The sequence below is a fragment of the Pezoporus occidentalis genome, unplaced genomic scaffold, assembly GCF_034315485.1.
Source record: "Pezoporus occidentalis ecotype Australia unplaced genomic scaffold, CSIRO_AGI_Poc_V1 ctg162, whole genome shotgun sequence".
Lineage (NCBI taxonomy): Eukaryota > Metazoa > Chordata > Aves > Psittaciformes > Psittacidae > Pezoporus > Pezoporus occidentalis.
In genome coordinates, this window is record NW_026913447.1 from 1,855,930 (window position 1) to 1,882,812 (window position 26,883).

General features: G+C 39.5%; 1 protein-coding gene across 1 annotated transcript; it reads right to left on the reverse strand.

Annotated features, from left to right (window-relative positions):
• Positions 1–390: 390 nt before the first annotated feature.
• On the reverse strand, positions 391–24,772 carry RANBP3L (RAN binding protein 3 like). Its single transcript, XM_062612953.1, has 15 exons — positions 24,405–24,772; positions 15,743–15,801; positions 15,440–15,476; positions 14,541–14,618; positions 13,397–13,471; positions 12,146–12,217; positions 11,404–11,528; positions 10,902–11,005; positions 6,824–6,908; positions 5,672–5,771; positions 5,097–5,227; positions 3,965–4,085; positions 3,234–3,376; positions 2,351–2,537; positions 391–1,187 (listed from the first exon to the last, which is right to left on the reverse strand). Exons 1-15 carry the CDS (start codon positions 24,646–24,648, stop codon positions 1,111–1,113), a joined length of 1,638 nt encoding a protein of 545 aa, XP_062468937.1. The 5' UTR covers positions 24,649–24,772; the 3' UTR covers positions 391–1,110.
• Between the last annotated feature and the right edge of the window lie 2,111 nt (positions 24,773–26,883).

A 26,883-nucleotide genomic window follows, 5' to 3' on the forward strand; every position in this document is an offset into this window, starting at 1 on the left:
GTGGTAAGGCACTGGAATGGGCTGCTCAGGGAGGCTGTGAATGCTCCATCCCTGGCGGTGTTCAAGGCTGGGCTGGACAGAGCCTTGGGTGACATTGTTTAGTGCGAGATGACCCTGCCTATGGCAGGGGGTTGGAACTAGATGATCCTAAGGACCTTTCCGACCCTAACTAGTCTATGATTCTATGATTCTATGATTGTGTTAGTTCAGTTTAACAAGAAAAAAATTGCTGATATTAACAAAAGAAAGATCACTTTGTTTGTTTTTTCTTTTTTAAGACAAAACAGAATGGAATGAAAGGAAATGCAGACATACTACCTCGTATTTCTTGTTATGAAAACAAGTGTAAGTCACTGAGAATTTACACTTCTTAGCATCTAATAGTGTTAAGGAGAGGTAATCTGAATCTGAGTTACATTGATAAAAAGAGGATGACTTCCTCACACGCATCCTTCAATGAAAATGGAAGCATGAAAATGAAACAGTATTTGATCTCTTGCATCCAAGTGGATGTTTCTGTGTTGGTATTTAAAATTGACCTCAACCTGTTCAAAACCTGTGTAAATAAACCTTGAGTTTATTTTCCTTCCTGTTTTGGAAATTGGAGTTCCAGGGAGAAGCATGTGTAAGATGTTAATGTCTGTGGGTGAGAGCTGGATACGAGTAACTGAAATGTATGTAAAATTACAACCTTCTGGCTCTGAGAATAACCAACAAGATTAAGATAAGCAGGAAATGTTAGAAGTCATTGAAAACACACTTGAAAGAGATTGTTACAACTGCTGTCAGTAATTTACATAAATGAAGGACAGATGCTCAAACTAAAAGGTCAAGATCAAACAGCACCTGACACTCCTATCTCAGAATCTGTTTGCTTGCTGCCATCTGAATATTTGTATCAGTGTCTCTGGAAATCAAAATAAATATTTTAACTTGCAAATATGTGCTCCTACACTGCTTTGAAATCACCTTTCCCCCCTTTCCCCCCCCCCTTTTTTTTCCCTCTCTAAAAAACCAAAAATTTTTTATCATCACTAGTTCTGGAAAGGTATCGGGCTCTATTCAGTTTTCAAGTTACCAGAAACTCTTTGTAAAGTCAACAGACACTATTTAGGAATTACAAAGGTAATGTTTGATTTTCTGTGAGCAATCCAGTGAGTTCTCAGCACTAGCAATTTTCTCATTTCCTAAACAGGAAAAAGGTATTTGTGAGAAAATGTTGTATAAGACCACTGTGCTTTGTTTAGAGCAGTGGATGCTACTGAAATGGAGCTAAACAACAATTAATAATGAGAAACTGCGACCTACTTGCCTATGGAGGAAAAAGAAATCACTTGTTTACTTAAGGAAACAGTTACTTGTAGCTGTTATTTGTACATGACTTGATTCTCGTTGAATAGTTGTTAAAAGGAAGGATTTATGATACTAGGACAGTATGTTTCTGAGTTGCAGAGGGAAACTAATGCTATGAGCAACAACTCAAACATGCCTGCTGTAGTCCTTTTACAAAATCAACCATAATAGGCAGCTCCTGTATTCACTGTGGCAGTTCAGCACAAGCAAGTCAATCTGCCCCAGAAACGTCCTTTGTTAAGACAGAAGAGCTTTTAAGTCTGACAGCTGTTTCTGCCTTGCTTTCTGCAAATGTGCCCCAAGCCTTGTTGTGAGCTGTATTAACAGCTTCTAGAGAAGGATGAAATCAGCAGCTTGCCTCTTATATCTTGTCTTAGTCACAAGTTTCCACTTGAGGAGCCTACATTTTTATTATGTTGAAGAAAGCTTACAAAACTGGTATGTAAACCTTGACCTGCAAATTTCCTAGTGAGGTAGTTGTTCCAGCTGATTAAGAATCTGCATTTTAAATGAAGTTAACCATTGCATAATAGAACAATAGAATCATAGAATAGTTAGGATTGGAAAGGACCTTAAGAATAAATACTTTAGTAAACTTCACTAGTTTAGTAAACTTCACTAGTAGTAATGCTTCAAGCCATTAGTGATGTTGTGAATGGTCTCAGCTTTCACTTACTCAAGGAACAACCAATATCTCAATACCTCTAGTATACTTTATAAAGCTTGACAATATTGAAATTTCTTAACCCTCATCCTTTTCTCAAGAGTATTGCACTGCTGTAAAGATGTGTGGATAACTGATCTGGCAAAGCCTTGTATTTTAACAGGAGTAAGTCAAAATACTAAAAGGAATTACCCTCTTCTACCTGAAAAAGGGTATCTATAACAGATGAAAGTTACATTCAGCATGAAAAAAACCCAAACCAAACCAATTTTCATTGCTCACAAGAAAATATCCTGAAAGGATTACAGTGTTCCTGGGAAAAATTCTGCTTACCAGATCCAGTGCTGCTCACTTGAGTTATTTTTTCATCATCTTCGTCATCACTGCTAAATGGCTGAAAGGCAATTTCTGACTCTGTGTCTATTTGGTAAGCATCTAGCTCTTGCTCAGCAAAGCTTCGCAGTGCCACAAGGCGGTGATGAATTGCTGCATACAGGTATCCAATGTCTTTTGAGCTTGCCTGCAGAACATAAAATATGCGCAGTCCAAACCAATAAAAAAAAATCTCATTTTTTCACAGAGAAGATGACTGAGAAATTTTCAAAAGTAATGAAAGAGCTGTATTTTGTCCTTTTAAATCAAAACAATCCATTTAAGATTCACACTTAAGAAAATAAAATTAAATACAAATAATGTCAACTTTAAGTGGTTGTGTTTTGTAATATGTACCTGTTGATTATTTTCTCTATAGTTACAAGAGCAAGCTTGAAAATTATTTCCCCTGAAGAATGGCTCCATTTCCTGAATATGCTTCTAGAAGTAAGAATAAACTTGCACTTTGTTTTGCAGAATAAATAAGAATTTTAAAACCTAACTACAAAGAAAAATATTTGTGATTATAAAGTTTAAAGATACCATGAATTCTGCTGCTATTGTTGAGCAGATGAGCATCATCAAGTTGGGTATTGATATCCATTCCATGAGTGGTATGTGAATCACAGTCTGGAAATGTCCATCCTAAGGCCATATCCCATCTTCACACCTTTTTTTTTAATACCAAGGGATAGCTCATTTCATAATAAAAGCTATGTAACAGCTAAGTTAAGCACAGCACAACAGAGCACAGAAGGCCATTTGCTAAAACCAAAGCCTCAGAGAGGTCTTCAGAATCCAAAAAGAAATGTGTATTTGTGTGGCATTTTTATCGCTTGCTTACCTGAATTAGAAATACTTGAACAGAGTGGTCCTCTTGGGCTGTTGCAGTGAAGCACAGGCTCTTCCTGTTTGCTCTTTTTATAACCATTTGCTCCCAGAGTCGGGTGTTGAGAATAAGTTTCAAACTGCCTTGATTTCGCATAACTAAAATAAAAAGGTTTATATGATAAGTCATTTTTACTGCCGCAGTTTTCTCTAGCACTTGTATACAACTAAGATTTTCATAAATGAGTATTTTTAATTTGGTCTAAAACCTGACATGGTGATTTTTTTTTTTTTTAATTATTTTTAAATACCAAAGACATTAGCTTCTTTCAATACATACAAAGCAAATAATCTGCTGAAACTGTGCAATACAGTACAAAAAAATTGACAGCACAGTAAAAACAACATTCCAGAAGTGACTTGAAACAGTGCTCCTGCAAAAGCAGAATCAACAAAGAGCAAACTGTCAGGCTGGTGATTGAGCTAAGGATACACTGCAGTAAAAATACACAGAAGCTAACAACATATGTAAGCTAAGTGTACAAACTGAGTGAAAAATCCCCAATGCCTCAGTCTGTAACACAGCTAACTTCTATCACGCAATGTTAAAAAAGATTCTCAGCAACTTGACTTAAATAAAGCCAGCTACTCAGTGTTAATACTGTGAAATAAACCTATTCTGGCCAGCAACAGTACAAGTTATTTAGTGTTTTGTGTGTATGTGTAATTTTGGTATTTAATTCTTACTTAGCCTTGACTGCAGCATTCCATGTTTATTGCTAGAAGTGTCATTAAGCCTCAGGGAGCCTCTGCCTCTTTCAATCCAAGTTAAAGAAAGCTTATTAAATTTAAAGAGCTTGCAGTTGATCTGAAAAAAGAAATACATGATGAAAATTGCCAGCCAATGTTAATTTTATTGGTTCTAAAACTTTATATTTTTAAACCTTTTGATACAGCTTTTAACATGTCCATATGCATGTATACAAAGACAGAAACATAGATAGATCACCACAATTACTTAAAATGAAATGGCTCCCAGATCTGTGCTAAACATTCTGCTAGTCATGGAAAACATTCAGCATGAATCCCAGTCTACTTTTTCAATTATTTCATCTGTGATACCCACTAACAGCTGAATTTGTTGCAACTGTTCTACAATCTTATTCCCCTACCTATTAGAAACATTATACAGAGCAGGATGCCAGTACCACTACTAAGAGAGTACTACTAGAAAGAGAGTAAAATTTCCATGTTCTGACAAGACAGAAGATTTAATCAACGATAAAATTTCCCTGCCCATGGCAGGGGCGTTGGAACTAGATGATCTCAAGGTCCTTTCCAACCCAAACCATTCTATGATTCTATGATAAAATAATGTAATGTTCAATGTTAAGATTTTTTAAATCATATGTAATTGTTATTTCCTAAAAACATTGCATTTTTAAGGTGAAGAGTAGTAAGGTGTGTCTTGCTGAGCCAGAAAAATAACTAATATTTTAGATGAATGATAAAACTAATTACCTTCTGTCATGGTTTAACCAGGATACTCTGACAGCACATTGCTGGTGATAAAAAAAGTCTTTGCCCAACTTATTATCAATTTTGACAGTTCAGCTACTGCTGTATAATTCCTTATAAAATGCAACTACAGAATAAAATCCTGAAGCAGTCACTGAAAAGGACTACAAAATGAACAGATATAATTCGAAACAGAAAATACCGACTTACAGAATAATTGGTTAGCAGAGACATATCTTTAAAAAGTGAAAATTCAAAATATAAATTGAAGTTATTTACAGCTTGCTGCGATCTGTAATGGATCTCAATGTTCTTTTCAACAACAAAACTGCTCACCATCTAGTCTTTGTGAAATACACACCTGTAATACATTGTGTTCTGCTTCTTCTCCAGTTATAACTTCAATTTTAGCTAACAGAATTTTCTCCACTGGCTTGGAAATACAAGCAGCTGCTGATTCAATTAGTGTTGCATTCTTCAACAGAGATGTTTCTGTAGGGAAAAAAAAAGGAAACCCAGGACAATAAAACTAGCACACATGATGGCCTGTGCCTTCAGTTGTGTCAAAGTAATTTATCTACCTGAGCAGTCACAAAATACAAGCAGCTTAAAATCAAGTTAAAAATCAGTCCAAAAGGTATTCACAAAGTTCACTGCATTTTCAAATAATAAACAGTAACAATCTGTAATAAATAGTAACAATCTGTAAAACCCTAACCTTTCCTGAGTAACTTAGATGATTCATTCTGAAGTTAGTCCAGTTCAAATGTCATAAACCAAACTATAGCTGCTTTCTGAACACAGCTTTTGGCACAAACTGCAAGCATGCTATTGACCTGAGTACTTAGAGTAGATTAAAATTATTTACCAGCACTTATTTTATATCCTCTAAAATGCAGTGAAACATAATAAAGCTAACTGTACTTGTTTGCTTACTTGTTTGTGGACTGATGTGACAAGGTTCTGTGTGCGTGGATGTTACTTCCCCTTTGTATGAACTGGCTTTGTTATACACCTTTGGATGCTTCTCAGGACTCTAAAAAACCCAGGGGAAATAAGAATTCCCATTTAAATAAAATGGCAATTTTACTTCATATCAAACAGAACACTGAATCATTCAGCAATTGTAGTATCTTCAGAGTAAAAACTGACCCAGATGATACATTTTCAGTCTCTACTGGAAGAGACTGAATTTTATTATCATGAGTATATAATTTTTCCACTGAGAAGAATGACCTCTTTGTATGGATCCCGGATTAAGATTTAAATCCACTGAAGGACTTAGATGTTTACGTACCAGCTAATTTCTGGTTTAACCTCTTAAACCCTAGGAGAATAGTTTAAACATACAAACTTAACAGCAGGGGAATTAAAAATTTCCATGACCTTCAGTTTTTGAACATAAAATTTCTTAGGCATGTCTAAATAAATGCTTCTGGTTCCCTACAATGCTCAGTGGCTCAACACCTACCTTGTAGCTAAATCCTGGTCATAAGTCATAACTGAGACCTATGGTGGCCAAGCTTTTTCACTGGCAGATATGCATATTGTTTTCATTCTACTTCTGCTAGAAAATGAGTATCAGTTCCATTTTGAGTGGTGCAGTCCTCCTTAGCTTGTCAACCACCTTTTTGTCTGAATTTCCTTCAGGACTTGATCCGTTAAGCTGTCTCACAGCATGCACAATTTAGTTCAGCATGGACACTATCCAGCATACTTATTTCTCCCACCTCTTAACGGTTATGATGAAAACCACTAGAGTGATGGGGACCACATTCTTTTATCTTGCAGCTGTCACACTTTACGTGGAATACAAAAAAAAAACCTTTTCAGATCAAAAAATGAGCAAAAGAGAAAAAGTGCATACTGGTACGAGTTAGTAATTAGAATACTTATCTTGAATGGGGAAGATACGGATGCCTAACCCTCCTTCTCCAAATATTTAGAGATTTTCTCCTCAACAGCCATTTGAATCATAATTACTCACATCTCTAAAAGAACATGAGGAGCTAAAAAGAATTCCTATCTGAAAATAATTATAAATACATTAACCTTCATAAAACATCTGCCAGCAATTACAGATCTTACCAAAATTCTCTCAACCATGTTTTCTCCAAACACAAAATCAGAATTGCTGATGTTTTGTACATTTCTGTCTTCAAACAACTGAATTCTGTGGAAAAAAAAATAATGTAAGAATGTGATATAGAAGTGTTTAAAAATTTGTAAAATGTTTAAGTAAGTTCATGCATTTGCCTTAGCACACCTTGCATTAAACAAAAAACCACCACTTAAATAATCAGAAACTTAATTCTTCAAGAAATCCTTCAGACCAGTCAGTCTCACTTTTGTGCCTGGCAAAATCTTGGAGCAGATTCTCCTGGAAGGCATGCTAAGGCACATGAAAAACAACAAGGTGGTTGGTGACAGCCAGCATGGCTTCACTAAGGGGAAATCCTGCCTGACTGATTTGGTGGCCTTCTATGATGGGGCTACGGAACTGATGGACAGGGGTAGAGCAGTTGATGTCATCTACCTGGACTTGTGCAAAGCGTTTGACACTGTCCCACATGACATCCTTGTCTCTAAATTGAAGAGACATCAGTTTGATAGGTGGACCACTTGGTGGATAAAGAACTGGCTGGATGGCTGAACAAAAAGAGCTGTGGTCAATGGCTCAGTGTCCAGCTGGAGACCAGTAATGAGTGGTGTCCCTCAGGGATCAGTGTTGGGACCGGTCCTGTTCAACATCTTTGTCATTGACATGGACAGTGGGATTGAGTGTGCCCTCAGCAAGTTTGCCAATGACACCAAGCTGTGTGGTTCAGTTGATATGCTGGAGGGAAGGAATGCCATCCAAAGGGACCTTGACACGCTTGTTAAGGTGGGCTGATGCCAACCTTACAGGATTCCTTCACGGCAAGACAGACTGGTCCATAATTCCCTTGGTTATCCAGTTGTTCCTGACGCCAGTTTGGTTTTCTTCTTTAACAAAAGGCTTAGAGGTTGTTCATACTTTCTGTAGAGCTTAATTAATGCATATCTTGCTGGCAAAGGCAAAAACATCCAAGTTCTTGTCTATTTCTGTTTCCAGAAGGATGACTTGGCAGGAGGATGATCTGATGTTTTGTCACAAACTGCATAACTCAGCACCACTTATCTGCTCTTCCAGATCATTTATCACCCTTCGGAGGGCTTACCAGCACGTATGTCATGCAGAGGATGCTCCTATTAATAAGCTGGGTTTGTGGCCAGAACTTTGATGATTGCTTCTAAAACTTTGGTTCTGTGTTCACAACTACACCTCTTCATATAGCATGAAGCATTTTCCAAGTATAAGCTATCTCCATTTTACATGTAAGGAAAAAAATATTCCTTAACATTCTCATGCTTGATGTGTTGCTAAAGCTAAGAGCAAATAAGAAAGAGAAATCAGAGAATCCATCTCTTTTCAACCTTGAAGACTTCCATACGTGTCTGGGGCTATGGACAGGGAATGTGTGTTTAATAAGTTTCTTATTCCTTACGAAAACTTTCCACTAAAATTCACGGAATTGTGATTGTTTTCCATCCTAAAATTTCATCTGCTACCTCTAGGCCACTCCCGTAGTAACTCAGTAAGGACAACACTCCAGAAGAGATAAAAACCAGGAACTAGAGCCTTGTTTGAAACGAATAACATGGGAAATGGATTTATTATTTTCAAAAATGTAACAAAAAAGTAGTCAGTGCAGGATCTTTCTTTTAAGAGGGCTAACTGGAAGTGCCAGCCTTAGAATGCTATTAAAACTTCAACACCCTTGTGTTGCTCCAGGGTAAGAACAGAATGTGTGAGTGATGACATTGCCATGGAGATGAAAAACAGAGGCACTGAATTCAGGGAATGACCACTAACAAGGAATAATGGGAGTAGGAGAAATGTGTGTAAGATACTGGAAAGGTTCTAAGGAAAGGGAGCCAGGTACTGTCCTTTTCAAAGTGTCTGGAAGGGTCTGAGTAGCTCCTAAGTCCAATGCTGGCCTTGAACCCTTGCAGTTTTCTAAGCAAATCCTTGTGGCAAAGCTGAATACATGGCCAGAAGCCTGCATTTTCACAGCATTACATTTCTGTCACTTACAACACAAACTCCTTGGTTTTAATCAGAATCAAGAAACAGCAAATTTCTCATTTTCAATTTACTACAGTCTGTTCAGGAAATGGAACTACTGGTGGTTTCCTGGGATACAAACAGCTGCAGCAACTGCAGAGGGGTAACAAACCACTTCCATTCATCTCTCTACAGAACTGTATCACATAGAGAAGAGGTGGAAGAGGAAGGAAAAGTAAGAGGGACATTTGCATGCAGCAGCAATCTTGCTATTAAGTCTGTCTGCATTTTATTTTGTAAATAAACATCAATAGTTACACCTTGATTAATAATTAAAGACACACCTAAAAGTTCTTTTCTTAGCAATAAGCAGGCCTGGCTGCAATGTTCAACACTATTTAGCATGTACATGGAGTTAGTAAAGTTGTGTGTTCAAATATCTGCTGTCAGGTTATCTGTAAGAAATGTCTATGCCAAAAAAGATTTTACTGAAGTATCTTAAAGCCTCAGGCACTTAGTACAGATCAGAAGAATCTGATCAGTAGAAGATGACCCCCCTGCAATCCCATCAGAGCCATAAGCACCTAGTTGTATTTAAATTAGATTTACCCTCTCAAATAAACCAACATTTACCACAATTGCAGATTAGTAATTTCTTTTTTAAAGAAGGAAAAGAAATACCATAAGCACTTTTAAGTCTTGTAACTTGTTGACACCAGAACACTGAATTGCATGTCTCTGTCCATCTACTCCACAGGAAAAAGCCTCTCAGCTATCTTTTCCTAGATATTATACAGGTGAGAGAAGGTAAATAGACTTGGAGTGTTGATACCAATTGATTTTGAGGTCAGTACCATCTTCCCTCACCTTTTCAACGTGCATTGCCATAATTCTGAATCAGCTAAAAATCCAGCATGTTTGTGGCTCCAAGTTATTCTCACAAGGCATCATTACAGCATTAGTTGTGACAGAAAAGGACAGGCTGGCTCTTCTGAAATCACAGTGAGCATCTGCCCTCTGATATTCTGAAGAATCCAAGTTATGAATCTAAAAATCCCTTACCTCCTCAGAACCCTGGCACTGTGAATCCCAAATGGTGGGTGCAGAAGATGGGCCATAGATGAAGAAGGCTGAAGCAGACTCCTCTGCAGTTAACTCTTGGGAGAACGGCAAATGTGTTATATGTGGCCCTAGCAATTATGAAATGTCATTCCCTCATCATAACTGACTTATCAGGTGTATTCCTGATGCTCACAATTTCCAGGTAAATAACCCTTGTCAACCATCAGCAAGCAGTATTAATATCCACACAATAACTTGCTGATGCTAAGCTGGCTAACCACAGACCTAACATTCTCATAAGCAGGTCTTCAGAGAGAGGTAATAGCCCACTTTTGCACTAGTATGAGCTCTTTCAGTCATACATAGAGGAAGTCCAAGGAAGTCAGCTTCCTCATGCAGAAATTCTGAAGTCCATGCTGGTGAACCCATGTCTGCCCAAAGACTGCACCCTACCACAATCACTCTAGCTAGCTGTTCACGCCAGACAGTCTGGTGTGGGCACAAGCAGAGCATCAGGTGTAGCATTCACCTTGTCTTCCAAATCAGTCCTGTATGGTTTTCTTCATATCTCCTATGTCCTAAGCTCCTATATCCTAATATGTCCGATATATTGTGCTAATTCCTGAGTCTCTCTGCATCTGTTTATGAGATTCAGCAGCTATGCAGTCAGAAGGGAGTTCTCCAAAAGGACACAAAGACGAATGTAAACATTCAAAACCATAACAGATTTTGAACTGCCAAAGCTGCATGAGATGGCAAACCAAAATAGTTTCTGGCCTAGGGGTTGCTAGTGGGAAACAAAATAGCCCACAGAGATTAACTCCTGGCAGAGTCCATTTCTTACGGCATATGGAGCTCATGTCAGCACCTACAAATCCTGGCACCACACAAGCACCAGTGAGCACTGTGTGGGTGTAGATTGCATGGGCTTAGTATCATGTTAGATATGTTGAACAGAAAGGCATGCCATAGACCGACTGATGAAATGGTGTAGAAATATAATAAATAAAAGCTTACGGTGTTGTTGTAGAGCTAGAAAGGCTCACAGTAATAGATGATCCTGCTGCTGTTTTGGAACTTACTGAATTCTCAGCTGAAGAGTAGGAGCTGTCTTCAGATACCTAGGAATAATTAAACTACATGGATTAATTAGACTAAGGTAATTTTCTGCTATAAACATATCTGCTAGAAGTCCAGAGTTACTGAGGTATATGTGATGTTTGTGATGTCATGTGGTAGTTGGCAGAGCTGCCTACAGCTGTGCACTAAGCCAGTACCCTTAATCAAAATGCTAAAATACTATGCTCTAAATAAACAAAATCCAAAAGACCCCCAAAGCTGATTTGCCCACAGAACCCTGATACCTGAAAGTTGAGACAGCCCACAGAGATGTTTTTTCAAACACAGTGAGAATGAGTTTAACAGTTCACACCACGTCAGTGATCCAGCAATTCCACTGCAATTGATATAGGAACTTTCTTGAAAATCATGCAGTGGAATAGTTACTTTTCCTTTTTACCTTAATAAGTGCTTCCTTCTCAGTCACAAGAGATACTACAGGACTTCCAGGACAGGTCAGGGCTTGTGGGGGTTGTAAAATGGCAGGTCTAATGACATTTTGCAACTGACTTTGTGATAAGGATCCTTGCAAAACACAAAAGACAAAATATTTAAACAAAGACTTTTTTTCACACTTAATTCATACCTATGTGTTTTGCCTCTTTAACTAAAGAATCAAAGCATATTTAAATAACATTTATTGTTGTTTACTTGCTACATATTCTGAAAAATTGTAAAATTGTAATCCCTGCTAAAATACACAACTCTGAAGTGACAGCAGCCCCTTTATCCTATGAGAATAAAAGGTATTTTGTTATATATATAAATACACTTATATTTGTAAGTTGTACTTTAAATATTTCTTTACATTTATATTTACTGCTCTATGTTAGATCTGTCTTCTGGTATTTCAAATTTAGCCCTGCACCTGCAGACGCCAAGAAGGTTCTTTATTGCCTTCTCCTGGAGTGCAGTTATTCAGGTAGAAATGTGGAATTTCATTATTCAAAGTTATGTTCACTCTACTCAGGAATTAACTAGTCAGAGCAGAAGCTCATAACAGAGCTTACAGAGTATCTATACTGTCAAACAAATAACTTATGTAACCATAGAGAGAAAAAGGTGTCATTTTTATGGTTTTTTATATCTGTTAAGAATGTCTCTTTGGAACTACAGTGAAAAAATACTGCAATGACAGTTACCTTGTTTTGTACTGCTGATCAGATCAGTGTTTCTTTGAAGAAGAGCTGAGGTCATGAATATGTTATTCTTTACTACAGAACAAGGAATTTAAACTTTAATAAAGAGTAACAATAAACTTCTATTAATAGTTCATGCTTCTGTAAAACCCCTCCCTATTTTGGTAGTACCTGAGCAATATTCCATCAATCTAAACACAATCACTGAGATAACTGTTAGTGTCTTCATTTTACACGTGGGTAGACTTCAGCACCAAAAGTACCATGGATTTTCTGGCTATGTCAGAGACAGAAATCTTTTGGATACTAATAGATGTTTTAAACTCATAAAATCCTTCTTCAGCTTTGAAAACCAGATGTTGCTGCCTTGCAAAATCCACTTGAAATGGCAATCCTATCTGGTCCAATCTTAGCCGATTTTTAGGTGTGTAAATGAGGCTCAAGAACATGGGAGTAAATAAGTGTACCCCCCTGTTCTGGTAAAAAAGCTTTCATAATTTGCCATAATGATGGCATTGTACTACTGGTGCTTTCACTGTTTTAATAAAGATACCAAACACCAGCCAGAAAGTGATGGTAATCATGTACTATGTCCTGTAAAACAACAGAACTAATACTCCACACACAATTACTTCTTTTTCATTGCAAACAGATTATGGTTTGTTCCTATAACAATGTTGCGGCCCCTTAAGATTATTTAGAAATCCTTTATGTCAGTGTCCATAAAGCACCTGTCTCTGGCAAGAGACAAGGATTCACGAGCACTCCATTGTTCTTGTTAATGTTAAGCCGGAGAATACTCCCAGAGTTACTGGCTGGGTGGAAGACAGGCTCCTAGGACAGAAAATTATATTCCTATAGGAACCATAATTATTAAATTGCAAGCAAACTAACTCACATAATTACTTCAGCTCCATCCTGTTTTTTTCAAGTATAATTTGTACTTGAATTTGTACACTGTATAAATGCACATTTGCAAATTATTCAAAGATTCCTCCCTAACACTGCAAGATTCCTTAACACCAAATGAAAAAACATTTCTTCTAATGAACTGCCAGTCCCTTTTGTGAAACTTGCATTTCTTTCTCCTGTCAAAATACCAGCCTAGTACAATGCATTTCAGTTCTGTGCAGAAAAAAAAAGCAAGAAAAGAAATGCAGAAAAAGCATTTCTGTACAGCTCATTATTTTACCTGTTTTATTTATTTACTTAGTTAATTAGTTTATTTTCTTACTTTTTTTTATTTTTAATTACCTGGCTGGGAAGGAGGGAAGGTATGAAGTATGGTGAAGGAACATGATCTCCCTCTTTTCTGAGTGCAAGGTGAATCTGAAAGGGTGAGAGACTGAAATTATCATTTGTTTGGAGAAAAAAAAGTATTAATTGTAAGGTTAGCCAATTTAATGTTATGCCGCCATTGGCAGTAGAATAATTACTGCTAGTTACCAGCTTTCTGAAGTAGACTGTTAGGTTATGTGCATACTGCTGAACTGGAGAGGTCTCTGAGGCCAAGCGGCACAGCCTGGCCCAGGCAATCTGCTCACAGCTAGTCCACCCTCTTAACAGTTGGAGACCACCAGTTACAGAGGTTCAAAACAGAACCAGGAAGTGAGCTATCAGATAAGCAGTGTGGACAACCAAGAGGTCAAACACTCATGCTTCTTCCTGCACCCTGTTTTATTTTCTGGTAGAGGCACACCTTAAAATTTCTACCATATCTGTGATTTTTTATTTATGATCTTGGTATAATTCTCAGAGTAAACCAGGCTTAGCTTATCTTAATTTTTTGTACCTACAATCAGATGTGTCACAGGACTACATAAAACAAAACACAGTGTACACATATTAATGCCTAAATTCAGAAGTAACTTTCTGGTTCCATCCATATGTTAAATAAACACTGTAAATACCAAATGAGTCCTGCTCAGTAGCCTCAATGAACTGTGTGCATTTCATATGGAAGTAATACACAGTCCTTAAAAGGTCTTTCAGGTCAGCTGTTGGCTGGATGGAAGGAGGGGCCCTTCTGGAAACTGCTTCAGATTTTCAGGGGTTGCCTAGGGAACATTGATCTCTTCCACAAACCAGAAAATCTCATTTCTTTCCAGCCCTCCTCCTTCCTTGACTGTGCTAGTAATCCAAGGAAACAATATAAAATATACAGGTTTTTCACTACTTTATGTAATACCATGTAAGCATAGAAAATTAATATATTTTTATTTAAAAGGGAATTTATTTGAAATTACCAGAAAATTAGTGTCAGTGTTTTAAGTTTTCATGACTTGCAGTATTCCTACAGTGCAGAAATGTTTCTTAGACAGGAAAATTACTTATCTTCTTTACCAGATGAGAACACAAACTATAGTAATTAGAACATGACTGAAGCTAAACATCATACCTGTGTTAAACTGAGAGTCAGACTTCTGGTGAGTAAAAGATGATGATCTTGTGCGTTTTCTGGAACAACTAATGAAATCTAGAGAAAAGTAAATACAATGTTCTGCAGGGACAGACTGGCAGGAAATTTCAGCGTAATGTTATGATATGGAATTAAAACTTGAATACAGTAAATTCTAGGAATAACTTATAGGAACAGCTTTAAGGCAGTACCTAAGAGCAAGAGGGCTTTGGAATCTGTCAACACCAGGCACAAAGCCCCAGGGACTCTTCTTTTTTCCTAAGTTCAGGGAACCTAAATCAAGCACTGAGAATCAGTTTGTAGCCCATAGGTTCAGAAGACGTAAGAAGGAGAAATTACATTATAATGTAGCCTAAACAAATAGAAAAGGGCAGCTAGGAGCTCATAGAGCTGATTAATACACCTGGCCACTTTTCAGGGCTTCTGGAGTTTGGCTTTCTTGTAACTATAAGGGTTAAAATGGAAGAATTCTTGAGGTAAGGCAGGACGTACAACATAGAATCATAGAACAGTTAGGGTTGGAAAGATCATCTAATTCCAACCCCCCCGCCATGGGCATGGACACCACAAGCTAAACCATGTCACTCAAGACTCTGTCCAGCCTGGCCTGGAACATTGCCAGGGATGAAGCATTCACAATTTCCTTAGGCAACCCATTCCGGTGCCTCACCACCCTCATAGTAAAGAACTTCTTCCTTATATCTAACCATGTATATTGGGACGTAGTAGATGGCTCTAGAACCCACATAGTCTTCATCTACTAACAGAGATTTGTCCTTACTCATACAAAGTAAGGGTCCAAACACTTATTTCACCAGCAACAGTCAGACCTATGAATAACCCAGTGTACTATACTGTTTCAATAAGGTGGTTATTACCATTTTCAGCTTTGCAAACTGGGTCTTCTGCAGGCCGCTGGAAAAAACAAAAATAAGTGTGGAAAGGTCAAGGAGAACAGAACAGCCATTTTCTAGACTAGGACACAAAGTACATCAATCCAGTGTATATGCATTAAAAGCAGCCTTGTTTCTTATTTCGACTCTTCCTTACTCCATCCTGAAATCATTTATTACAAGTCTTAACCTGGGCTAAAATCTTTTATTACTGCTAGGATCATTGTCTACAGAATACTCATTTCTCATCATTTTTTATCAATTATGAAAAAAAAAAAAGTTTTTTACCTTCAAAGGACGGTCCTTCCTTTCAAAAACAAATGTTGGCTGGGCAACCACCAATCTCTCTGGAAAAGGGATCATTCTTGTTAGCAATTCTGTAATATCATTTCTCAACCACAGTCTTCTAAGTGCTGAGGCAAAACCAAACAGGACTTTATCCTTTTGTTACAAAGGATGAAAATATAAACTTGGAGTAATGTACAGCACATAAATACAAGAAAAGCTGCAGTCTTCAAATCCCAGTATGATTTTTGCCTAACTAGATGCCACAGTATCTGGCCTCATGTTTTTTTACATTACTTTTAGTTAAAAAGAAAAAAAAGTACTTTTAACCTTTACAAACAATATCTGCTATCCTTTAAGAAGAGGGGTGACCTGCAGCTTTAGTTCTCAGAAAAGTGCAAGGACATGAAATGCAAAATTATCCCAAAAGGAAAGCAAGGAAGTGCGTTACACTCAGCCTCTCAGATGTGTTCACACTTCCCATTCTTTAGGCTTCAGGTAGGTGAATGCCTCATGTCAGTTAAAATGTGTATGATATATTAACATATCAAGTTCTACAGTACAAATCCTATCTTCAGGGATACTTTTGCATTTCTTAGCTATGCCTAAAACCAACTCTGGATCCATATTTTGTTTGTGGTTTTTTTTTATGAAACATATTTCAGCACACAGTTTCCTGACATCAGATTTTATGCTGATTTAGGGTTCACTATTTCTACATCTTACACTGCTTCTTTGGAAAACTTACTTTGCGAAGAATGAGACCTTCACAAGCCTGTACAACTATAATGGACAACTTTGGCTGTCAGTGTAAAAGAAGTTGTTTTTACCAATACCAGCAATTAATGACACATTCATTATACCAATAAATGACACAATTAAAAAGCAAAGAAGCAGATACAAATAGATTTTTTTAGACTACTACATACAGGATTCACCTCATGCTAGCTTGATCTCCATGGGTGATAAGGGCAGACTAGGGTGACTACTGAGCTATATGCTTGGCTTTTGGCCAGAGAAATCCCACATTTGATATCTTGCTAATTGACATTTGACAGAGCATTTATCATGTGCACACCATTTTTATAACACTGGCTTCCTGTTACCAGCTCAGGTAACAAACCATCTAAGTGAAAATATATGGATCGACATTTTTATCTTGTTTTGCATAGCTATTTATGACTAAACCACTTTAGCACTGGTATCAATTACATAAAGCTTGATAAAATAAACATAAACCTATCATGGAGGAGTTAAAATTACTAAATATACATATATGAAACTATCAAGGCAAATATTGTTAAAATAAACGCTGCACTTATGTAAATGGGCAGGAAGCATTGCTCAATCACAGTGATATACAGACATGGCAGTAATAACTAATATAGTTTTGCTGTTGTTGAAGTAATTGTGTATTTACTTGGGCATTATGTGTGGCAAAGGACTGAATTTAGCAAACATGGCAGGCTTTGCAATGAAGATCTGGTTTGTCCTCAATAGAAAAAGCAGAAAAAAGTTCACGTTGTGTAACTGCAAAGAAAGATACTTCTCTGTCACTGAAAGTTGAAGAAAGTTTCCATAAACCGGTTGAAGCTGGGGTCCATGGCATGGCATGAGATGGAGCAATTCCACTTCTATTCACTAGGGGGAAGTGGCACATATAAAAAATAGCATTTCACTGCAGTGTGATTTATTCAATATAATGGGTTTCTTTTTCCTGTCTCCTCAAAAAAAGAAAAAGAAAAAAGATGAAAAGAAAAAGAAAAAAAGAAAACCACCACCGACTTGTATTCTTATTGAATGAAGAAAAATACAAGAATTAAAGCATGACTACAGAAAGCTTCATGGTCTCCACAGTACCTCTCCAAACTCAGAAGCTAGCAATATTTTTAAAGGTACATTTACTACTCCAAAGCAGGAATTAGCAATGACTGAATTGCTGTGAAAAAGGAACTGACTTTCTATCACAAAGTTAACTTTTGCTGGAGCTAAAAGGCTGGAGGGAATTTGAAGGAATTAGGAAAGTTTGCTACGATTTAAACAACAAAATTCCAGTAATAGTTTAAATCCCAAAAGTTCCTGAAAAAAAAAAAATGCATAAGTGGCTGATTACCAACAGAAAGATGTAAAGCTAGGGCATAACAGTACCTTAAAAAGATGAGTATTTTGATACTGCAGTAAATATAAAAGGTATATCATATCAACCACTTTTGAGCCAAAGCTGTCTCTAAAATATGTCAAGAGGTCGCTGATGGTGCCACAGTTATTTATAATTTTTATGGTTCTCTATTGCTTCCACAAGAATCAAGAAACCCTTTTTGTAACTCCTGAAAAGTATTCCATACAGCTCATCAGCAAGATCTTCACTCCTAGATCAGCCCATTCACAACACAGTTTTTACAAATATATTTGTGTTAACTAATGTTTCCTGTGCACCCATTTCCAATTACATTTTAAACTTCTCAGCTCTTCAACAAAATATCTGCAGCTGATCCCCGCAGAAAAAGCAATTCATAATTACCTGTGAGTGCAACAAGGCCATCAAGGAGTTACCACAATCATGTTTATGTGCCGATTTTAACACTGATGAGCAACTTTGCATTTTTCTCCTTTGGTTCCTGCACTAAGGCTGCGGCTGCCAGGGTGGATGTTTGTGCACAGGGAAACGCAGGGGGCACCCAGGCAGAACCTGACTGTCCCAGGGAAGGGGCAGCAGCAGCCAAGGCTGGGTGCTGAAGCCACCCGTCCTGCTCACTGCCAACAGGACACAGACAGACGTAGGCTGGCTAGTTCCTGGTTAGGACTGGGCTGCTCCAGCCGTCAGCAGCTTGGTACTTGTGGATGAAAGAGGCTGTTGGAAAAGTTACCAGAAAAAACCTGCCAAATGGGCTGCATCGGGCTGCAGGGACTGGAATAATCCACCAGCCTCAGCCAAGACTCCAGGCTTAGAACCTGCCTGCCTGCCCATGAATAATCACCACAGATTGGGCTTTTCCGCACTACAGTTCTCCTGAAGCTGCTGAGTTAGAATCTTGGCCTAAAGTCTGCTGCATTCGGAGTTCAAAACAAGCCCTTGCCCAGAAGACACATGAGAAAAGTTCAGTTCCCTTGTTTGAGACCTTATCTGCACAGCCTCCTATCCTGTGCAGAAGTGCAACCAAACCACAACATGGAAGGCACCCAGGTCTCAGGCCTGCCGCCTGCTCTGCTCACCCGGGGCAGGCGTCCCTGCCGCACCGCTCTGCCTAGCACTGTATATGCAGGCTACTGGCAAGTTACAGTTGTTCGTATGCCAGATGGAAACTGCGTTTACAAAGCTCTTTTTGAAAGAAAGTAAGAGATGGGTTTTGGGAAAAGTAATTGCTGGCTGCTGCCTAAGCCTAGGAAGCACTAGTCCAAATGACATGCCAGAGCGAATGTAAAATGTTTTTTCCCAGCTCTGTGTCCCAAAAGCCAGCATTGTCCATGAGGTGCATGGGTCCTTCAGCCTTTCCTGTGATATTCCACTCTTCATGGCCACTGCTTTTTAAAAAGTTGTACAAGTTTCCCAAACATTAAAAAACAAGTGGGACTCTGGTGTTTTTGAAAATATTAGGGTTCCTATTATTGCTCCATCTTGCCCAGAGGAAATGTAAGTATCTTTAACCTCTGAGGGCTAAGGACACAGTAGAGAGGGTATGAGCCCAAATCTCTCTCCAAATTTTCAGGCAGTCTTACGCCTGAAGTCCTATGCCAAATGTGGCTGACAGTGCTGTGCCTCTATTCCTCACAAAGCGAAGCAAAACCCCCTCAAATGTTTAAGAAGTTAATATAGGAATCTGTGATCTCAACAAGTTTTTTTTAATTCTGAATTTTATACAGTTAATTTTTGCATTTTCAGATTCAAAAGAAAATAAATTCCATTGCATCGTCACTATCACCAAACTTGCCAGAGGTCTGAAAACATTTTAATTCCTATTCATGCCAAACACTTTCCCATTTTGTACCTAAAGTTAGGAACCTACATCTTTAAAAAACAACAGTAGGAGGTTTTGTATCACTCAGGGTGACTGCCTCCAGTGAAAGTTCTGAATGTGCACCAAATCTAAAAATCAAACTGACTTTATATATGCATTAAAGTGCTAAAATGCAGGCACCAGAATTTGACAGCAATTACAGTTCTTTTACATGAATCATATTTTTCTCCTGCAGTCTTAGTAATGGGTTCCATCCTAGAAAGGAATAACAGAAACAGATTTTCTCATTCAAATTTGTGTCCTGTTCAGGTCGCTTTCATTGGTTAGTGATCCTCTTTAGCCAATCACAAAACTGAGTGGACATTTATGGAATTAGGCTCTCTGTGGTGTCAGAGGTATGCAACATCACCCAGATCTTCTAATTCCTGCTCAGTGACTAGACAATACCTTCCTCACGGACTAGCCAGTCAGTGTTGAGGAAAGATGTAAATACTTTTCCAGTAAATTAACCTAATACCTTATAAAATATAAACATGTTACGTGGTGCTCTCCCTTTGGCTTTGTATTAGATTTTAAAATTAGGCTTAACTGAAAGCCGTATGAAAAAATGTGTTTTCAAATATTTCACCAGAGTCGCCAATACGTGTGTTTTATTCTATTTTTCAATTGAGTTCCACTGAACAGTGAGGTGGCAGCACTCACATGTCTGTGTTGTTTCTTTCAACAATCGCATACTGAGAATTTCTATGAAGGCCTAATGCCAACCCACTGGATCTTGCCTGAGCTTCTACTATTCCAACAGCTTTATGTATTATTTGTATAGCTCTTTACAAGTAACTACCAATCCTGCAATCAGCTATTTCAAATTGGCTTACCTACAAAACTGGACCCTCCACAAAAAACCTGGAAAAAAACCTCCACCCAGTAGTACATAAGCACAAACAAAGATGTAACCCTGACAACAAAACCTGTTGTAAAAAATACATTTTTCTCAAAATTCCTTAAATTAAAATATCAATTTGTACATTTTGGGGTTTTGTAGCAATCCCATTTGCACCTCATCAGAAAACTTTTAATTCTAACACAGAAACGACAATTTTTACTTTCCACATTTGTATTGGCTTTTCAGGGCAAGGCTCTGGTAGAGCGGGGCTAGAGGTGTGGCTTCTGTGAGAAGGTGCCAGAAGCTTCCCCTATGGCCAACAGAGCCAGCACCAGCCAGCTCCAAGATGACATGACACTGGCCAAGACCGAGCCCATGAGTGACAGTGGTGGCACCTCTGGGAGAACATGTTTATAAAGGTGGGGGGATGACACTAAAAAAAAACTAAAAACAGCAATTGCAGCTGGAAACAGGAGTGGGAATATGTGATAGAAACAGCTCTGCAGTCACCAAGGTCAGAGCAGAAGGAGGGCAAGAGACACTCCAGGCACCAGAGCAGAGATACCCCTGCAGCCCATAGTGTAGACCACGGTGAGGCAGGCCATGCCCCTGCATCCCATAGAGGTCCATGGTGAAGCAGTTCTCCACCTGCAGCCCGCGGAGCTCCATGGTGGAGCTGGGGGATGCCCAAAGGAGGCTGTGACCCTCTGGGCAGCCTGTGCTGGAGCAGGCTGCTGGCAGGACCTGTGGCCCCATGGAGAGAGGAGACCACGCTAGAGCAGCCTGTTCCTGAAGGACACACCCCATGGAAGGGACCCACACTGGAGCAGTTTGTGGGAAGGATTCACACTGGAGAAGTCCATGGAATACTGTCTCCTCAGGGAGGGACCCCACACTGCAGCCAGGGAAGAGTGTGAGGTGTCCACCACTGAAGAAGGAGCAGCGGACACAATGTGTGATGAACTAACCACAGCCCCTACTCTGGGTCCCTTTGATGGGCTATAGCATGAATTTCACTAGCTTTATCTATTACTGCTATAATTTGCAAAAATAAAAGCAGAAACACCTCTGCATTTTGATATTACAACTTAAGACTGCTGTTGCAGTCACAGAACTCAAACCAAATAAAGTTAAGCAAAAACAACAAACTCTTACATGTAACAAACATTGCCATTTTGTTTATTTCACATGCAAATTAGCTCAATGGGAACATAACTGGGGAAGATGCTGAGTAGATTTACTGTGACTTTAGTTGCTACATCCCCACAGCTAGTTTTGCATTACTGAAATACTGAGAAAAAAAGGGAGAGCTTTGCCTCTGCCATTTATGAATATATGTTGTTTACAGCTATTACTTACAAAAAAACCCACACTAAGACAAAATATTGTGCCTGGCATTTTATGGCAGTGTACATGAAGAAAAAGAATGCACCAATGAACTACCATGTAAGTGGAAGATACGGATCCAGAAATTCGTATAGTTCCATTAAAATAAATAGGAATCATTCTGAATATGTTAGCTGAAGATCTGTCCATTAACATGTTACCTCAAAGAGCATCAGAGTTAAATTATGTAGGAATATAACCAATTTTTGTTATGCTGCAAAACCACAGAAAACTACTTACATTTCAGGTAATAAAACTGCAGTAACAGGAAGTAGAGAAACAGAAATAATGAAAAAACATAGTAAATTAACAAAAATACTTTGCTATCCAAGCTGGGCCTCATGTTTAAATATTATTTCTGGCTTTTGATACAAAAATACAGCTGTCAGTGTTTCCAGAGATAGACCATTTTCATCTATAAGGAAGCGAAAAAACAGTAAAACCCTCCTGGCTTAGAACAGGGTTTGCTAAACCTGCAGTAGAACCATGGTTTCTGTTTTATAAATACTCACTGAACTTTGCAACATGAAATAGAGTCAGTCCACAGTCAAGCAAGAGAGCAGTGAGGCTGCCAGCCAACATCTCAGGTCTCCAGTGACCTCATGACATAACCCAGGCTTTCCTCTGCCAAAACTTAAGTAAGATGACACAAACAAAATGGGGATGTCCCAGAACAGTACTTCAGGCACCCAACTTAATAAAATTGACCAACTTTAAGATGTACAGAAAAAGCTTTTAATATTTTGCACTGCTGATCCTCAGTAAGAGGTCTGTAGAAGTGCTGAGCAGCTGAGAACCTGGGTTAAGACTCCTATCTTGCACTTTCTTTGTTTCATATATAGTTCATAACCCACATAAATAATTTCACTGTCATCAGTGACACCAGTTATGACAGCAAGGATTCTTCATTCAGGCACAGTTGTGCAGAATCAGGCCCTAAATTTTTAAGGCATCAATTATTGTTCTCAATGCTAACAGATTACAAATACAGTTTTCTTACCACTGTGGAAAGGATTCTTTTACCCAAGCAATTCCATCTACACAGCTCCCACTGTGGGGTTAGAGCATGCCTTATGAGATTTACAAATTAATACACTTTTTTTCAGATATGGAAACTCAGCTGACAGCCTGCAAAAGCGTTTATACATACAGCATATGTCACACCCGTTCAACTCTGCAGAGCACAGCTTTTGTCTCTATATGGGCAACACATAAACAAGCGTTGAAACAACAACAACAAAAAAACTATCCCAGCATTTCTAACAGTTGGCTTTATTTCAAACATGAGAGTGAAGGAAATATTTTGGGAGTCTCATCACTACAATGTAATTCTAGCAGTGAAGCAACGCCAGAAGTAACTGTGTCACCAGACCAGTGGGACTGCGCCAAAGTATGTAACCAAAAATTATTTTATAAACACTGAAACTTCCAGCACTGCAGTGCTCAGCATTTTTAATCTATTGTAAAAGCTTGTAATACCCAATACCCAATGCAAGGGCAATACAACTCATGGGTATATAAAGCTTTTCCCTTTTCAGGGCACTGTACCAACACTAAATTTAATAAATCCCTGCAAAGTAGCATAGAAGTAACACTCAGGATTTTTGTGCAGAAATTGAACTGTGATCCAACAACACTTCCACATCCTTAGATTTAGGTATGTAAATAAATGGGATTATGTGTGCTCAACACCAAGCACAAACTGAAAGGCTGGTTAACTGACAAATTAGCCCAAGCTAATTAAGCTGTATCAGCCACTGCATCAGGTTTAGACCTTGAAAGCACATACATCCTTTTGCTGTTTCAGGTTCATTCATCAACCTGTGTGGTAAAAAATGGCGTCATCTGCAAAATGTCTTTAAAATTAGCACTGTTTCTTTTTACATCCTCTTTAAAAATGTTGCTATTACAAATTCATGTAAGCTACTCTAATTCCTGTTCCTCCTCACTACCAAGATGATAAATCTTGCTGTCCACCTCCTTCATCAGGTACCTCTCTGAGGAGCTGGACTGCTCTTAGTGCCCAGGTGCAGAGAGCAGTAATGCCCAGGAAAGCGAGCACTGATCCCAGGTACGGCCAGGAAAGCGAGTGCTGTTCCCACCCCTAGTCAGCGTTTTGGAAAGCTGCAGAAGTTTGAAGGGCAGAGGAGTCAACACTCTTTGAAACACAGGCAGCCTACCTTGGGGTGCTCTACAAGTAAAACCCCAAACATACACTATGTGGTAGTGTCTTTCCCTCAACTAAAATACAAACTGGATAATCCTGATAGATTACCACTAAAAACTTGCAATGGAGAAACAGCAGCCAGCCAAGCTCTCGTTTTGCATCACCACAATGCTGTTACCAACCGGGTACACTCTTTGTGTTTATTCCATTCCCCAGAAACCTCCCTGCAAAGACGCAGGACACATGTGGAAGATACTCGCCCACAAAACCTACCCGTACAGCACTCGTCCTTGGGCTCTAGCTCGCCAGGGCAGAGCCTGGGGCCGGGCTGTCCTTGCAGGCGCGCAGTTTGGTGCACAGCCCAGGGGTTACCGGGCAGGTCTCTTCTTTTGGAGAAGTCACGGTCTGCCTTCGTACCGTGCCTTGATTCGACTGAGAAGTCACAGCCGGCACAGGCGTGCCGCAGATCTGTGCGTACAGCGTTCCCTTCGCAGGCGGGAACTGGCTGATTTCTCATTGTGGGATCGATCCTTAGAAGCACATTTACCTATACAGATATGTGATCATGTATGTAGATATAAAAGCCGTAGGTGGGGCTAGAACTGGATTTAGTCTTGCTGCTCCCTCGGCCACCGCGCTCAGGCCCGCGCCCCTCACCGGACGGCCCCTCGCAGCCACCGCCGGAGGTGACTGAGGCCGCACCGCCCGAGCTGCGCTGACAGCGCGGGGCGAGCCCTTGACGGGGCGGCCGCGGGGAGGGGACATGAAGAGGCCGCGGACTGACATCAGGGGGCGGGCGCGGTGTTACCGCCTGAGGGAGCGCGGGGGGGGGGGCCCGCTCCCGACCGGCGGGGGCCGAGGGGCCACGCCGCAGGCCCCGGCACCGGGGGCCGTGGCTCTGAGGGGCGGTCATGGAGGGGCAGCCCCTCAACCGGACCGTGCTGCTCCCTGACCGGGATTTCTCCCTGAAGAACTTGTGCTTTCCCCTCTAAAGGAAGTGTACATTTCGCTTGGCAGATGTCTCCTTTGATACTGTGCTCGGTGTTGATTTTTCGGGCTGCGCAAAGCAGACCAAACAGACAAAAGGGAGGCAGGCAACCGCTAAGCTCATTCCAGGGCTGACATGAAACAAATGCACTGTCAGCAAAAAAAAAAAAAAAAAGGTGTTAACATCCCCTCCTTGAGATGCACTGAGCGGCGAGTTTATACAGCCCAGCCCGTGCCTCCTGCTGTTCACTTAAATGGTAACAGTCCCAAATTCCTCACTTCAAGTGGGAGCAATGTCAGGCCATTACATTACAGGCCTGGCGCTAAACTGCCTCTAACCCTAATAGTTCATGACAAAAGGGTGGGATTTTATTAAAATTTCATCAGAACCATATGTCTAGTCGAATCTGGTTTCTTCACACAGCCAGTCTCAGATGTTTCACATAAAAAAAAAAGATGCAAGAAGTCCAAGAGCATGCAGCAGTTTTCACTCATTAGAGCCCCAGTTAGTGTTAGCATAAACCCTGAAGTGTGCTGTTTTACTCCTGCTACAGAAGGACCATAGAATCATTTTGGTTGGAAAAGACCCTTAAGATCATTGAGTCCAACTGTTAACCCAACACTGCCAAGTCCACCATGTCCCTAAGTGCCACATCACATCTTTAAACACCTCCAGGGATGGCGACTCCACCACTGCGCTGGGCAGCCTGTTCCAGTGCTTGACAACCTTTTCCATGGATATTTTTTTCCTAATATCCAGTCTAAACCTCCCATAGTGCAGCTTGAGGCCATTAACTCTTATCCTATCACTTGTTACTGGGAAGAAGAACCTCCTTTCAGGTAGCTGTAGAGAGCGATAAGGTCTCCCCTGAGCCTCCTTACCTTCAGGCTAAACAACCCCAGTTCCTTCAGCCATTCCTCGTAAAGCTTGTTCTTTAGACCAGCTTTGTTGCCCTTCTCTGGACATTCTGCAACGTCTCAATGTCTTTCTTGTAGTGATGGCCCAAAACTGAACATGGTATTCAAGGTGTGGTACCCTCAGCCTTAACTGTTAGTACCAGGTATTTTTGTGAACTCCAATTAAATGTACAGCCTCTGTCTAAACCTTTCTAAACCCTTGACTTCATGGGTACATTATGTCAGAAAGTTCCACGGTCACTATTGCATGAAGAACTGTTTTTGCAAATTTTCTGTTGAATAATGTCTTATTACTGGTATGGGCAGCAGTCCTATTCAGACTGCTGAACACCATTTCATTGTTTTATCACATATTCTGTTAATCTTCTGAGGCAAACGGTTCAAAACTTTTCATTCATTATTCCCGTGAGAATTCCTCCTGCTTTGTTGCAGCTCTTGAGCCTCAAATTCCAGAACACTCTTCTTTGGACTGAAGATGCCCACAGTCAAGCTTGTGGAAAGCGCAGTGGCCCAGAGCTATGCTTGATCTCTTCAGAATTATTTTTCATTCTCTTCCACGTATTTCCTAAAACCTCAGTCATTTTCAGTCATATTGCCCACTGAACAGAGCTGTTATCACACTGGTTGGGGTAATGCCCAATTCCATTTTTGAGATTACCAGAGAGTTAATTTAGAATCCCATAAAATGTATTTATAATGGATTTTTTCCTTTTTTTTTCTGCAAGACTGTAATTTGTCATTAGTATTATGTCATTAGTTGCAGTATTTGCCATTTTAGTGAGTATTCATTTAATAGAGTGTAAGACTTCTCAACTTCTTTAATGCCTTCTCTCAACTGAATGACTTA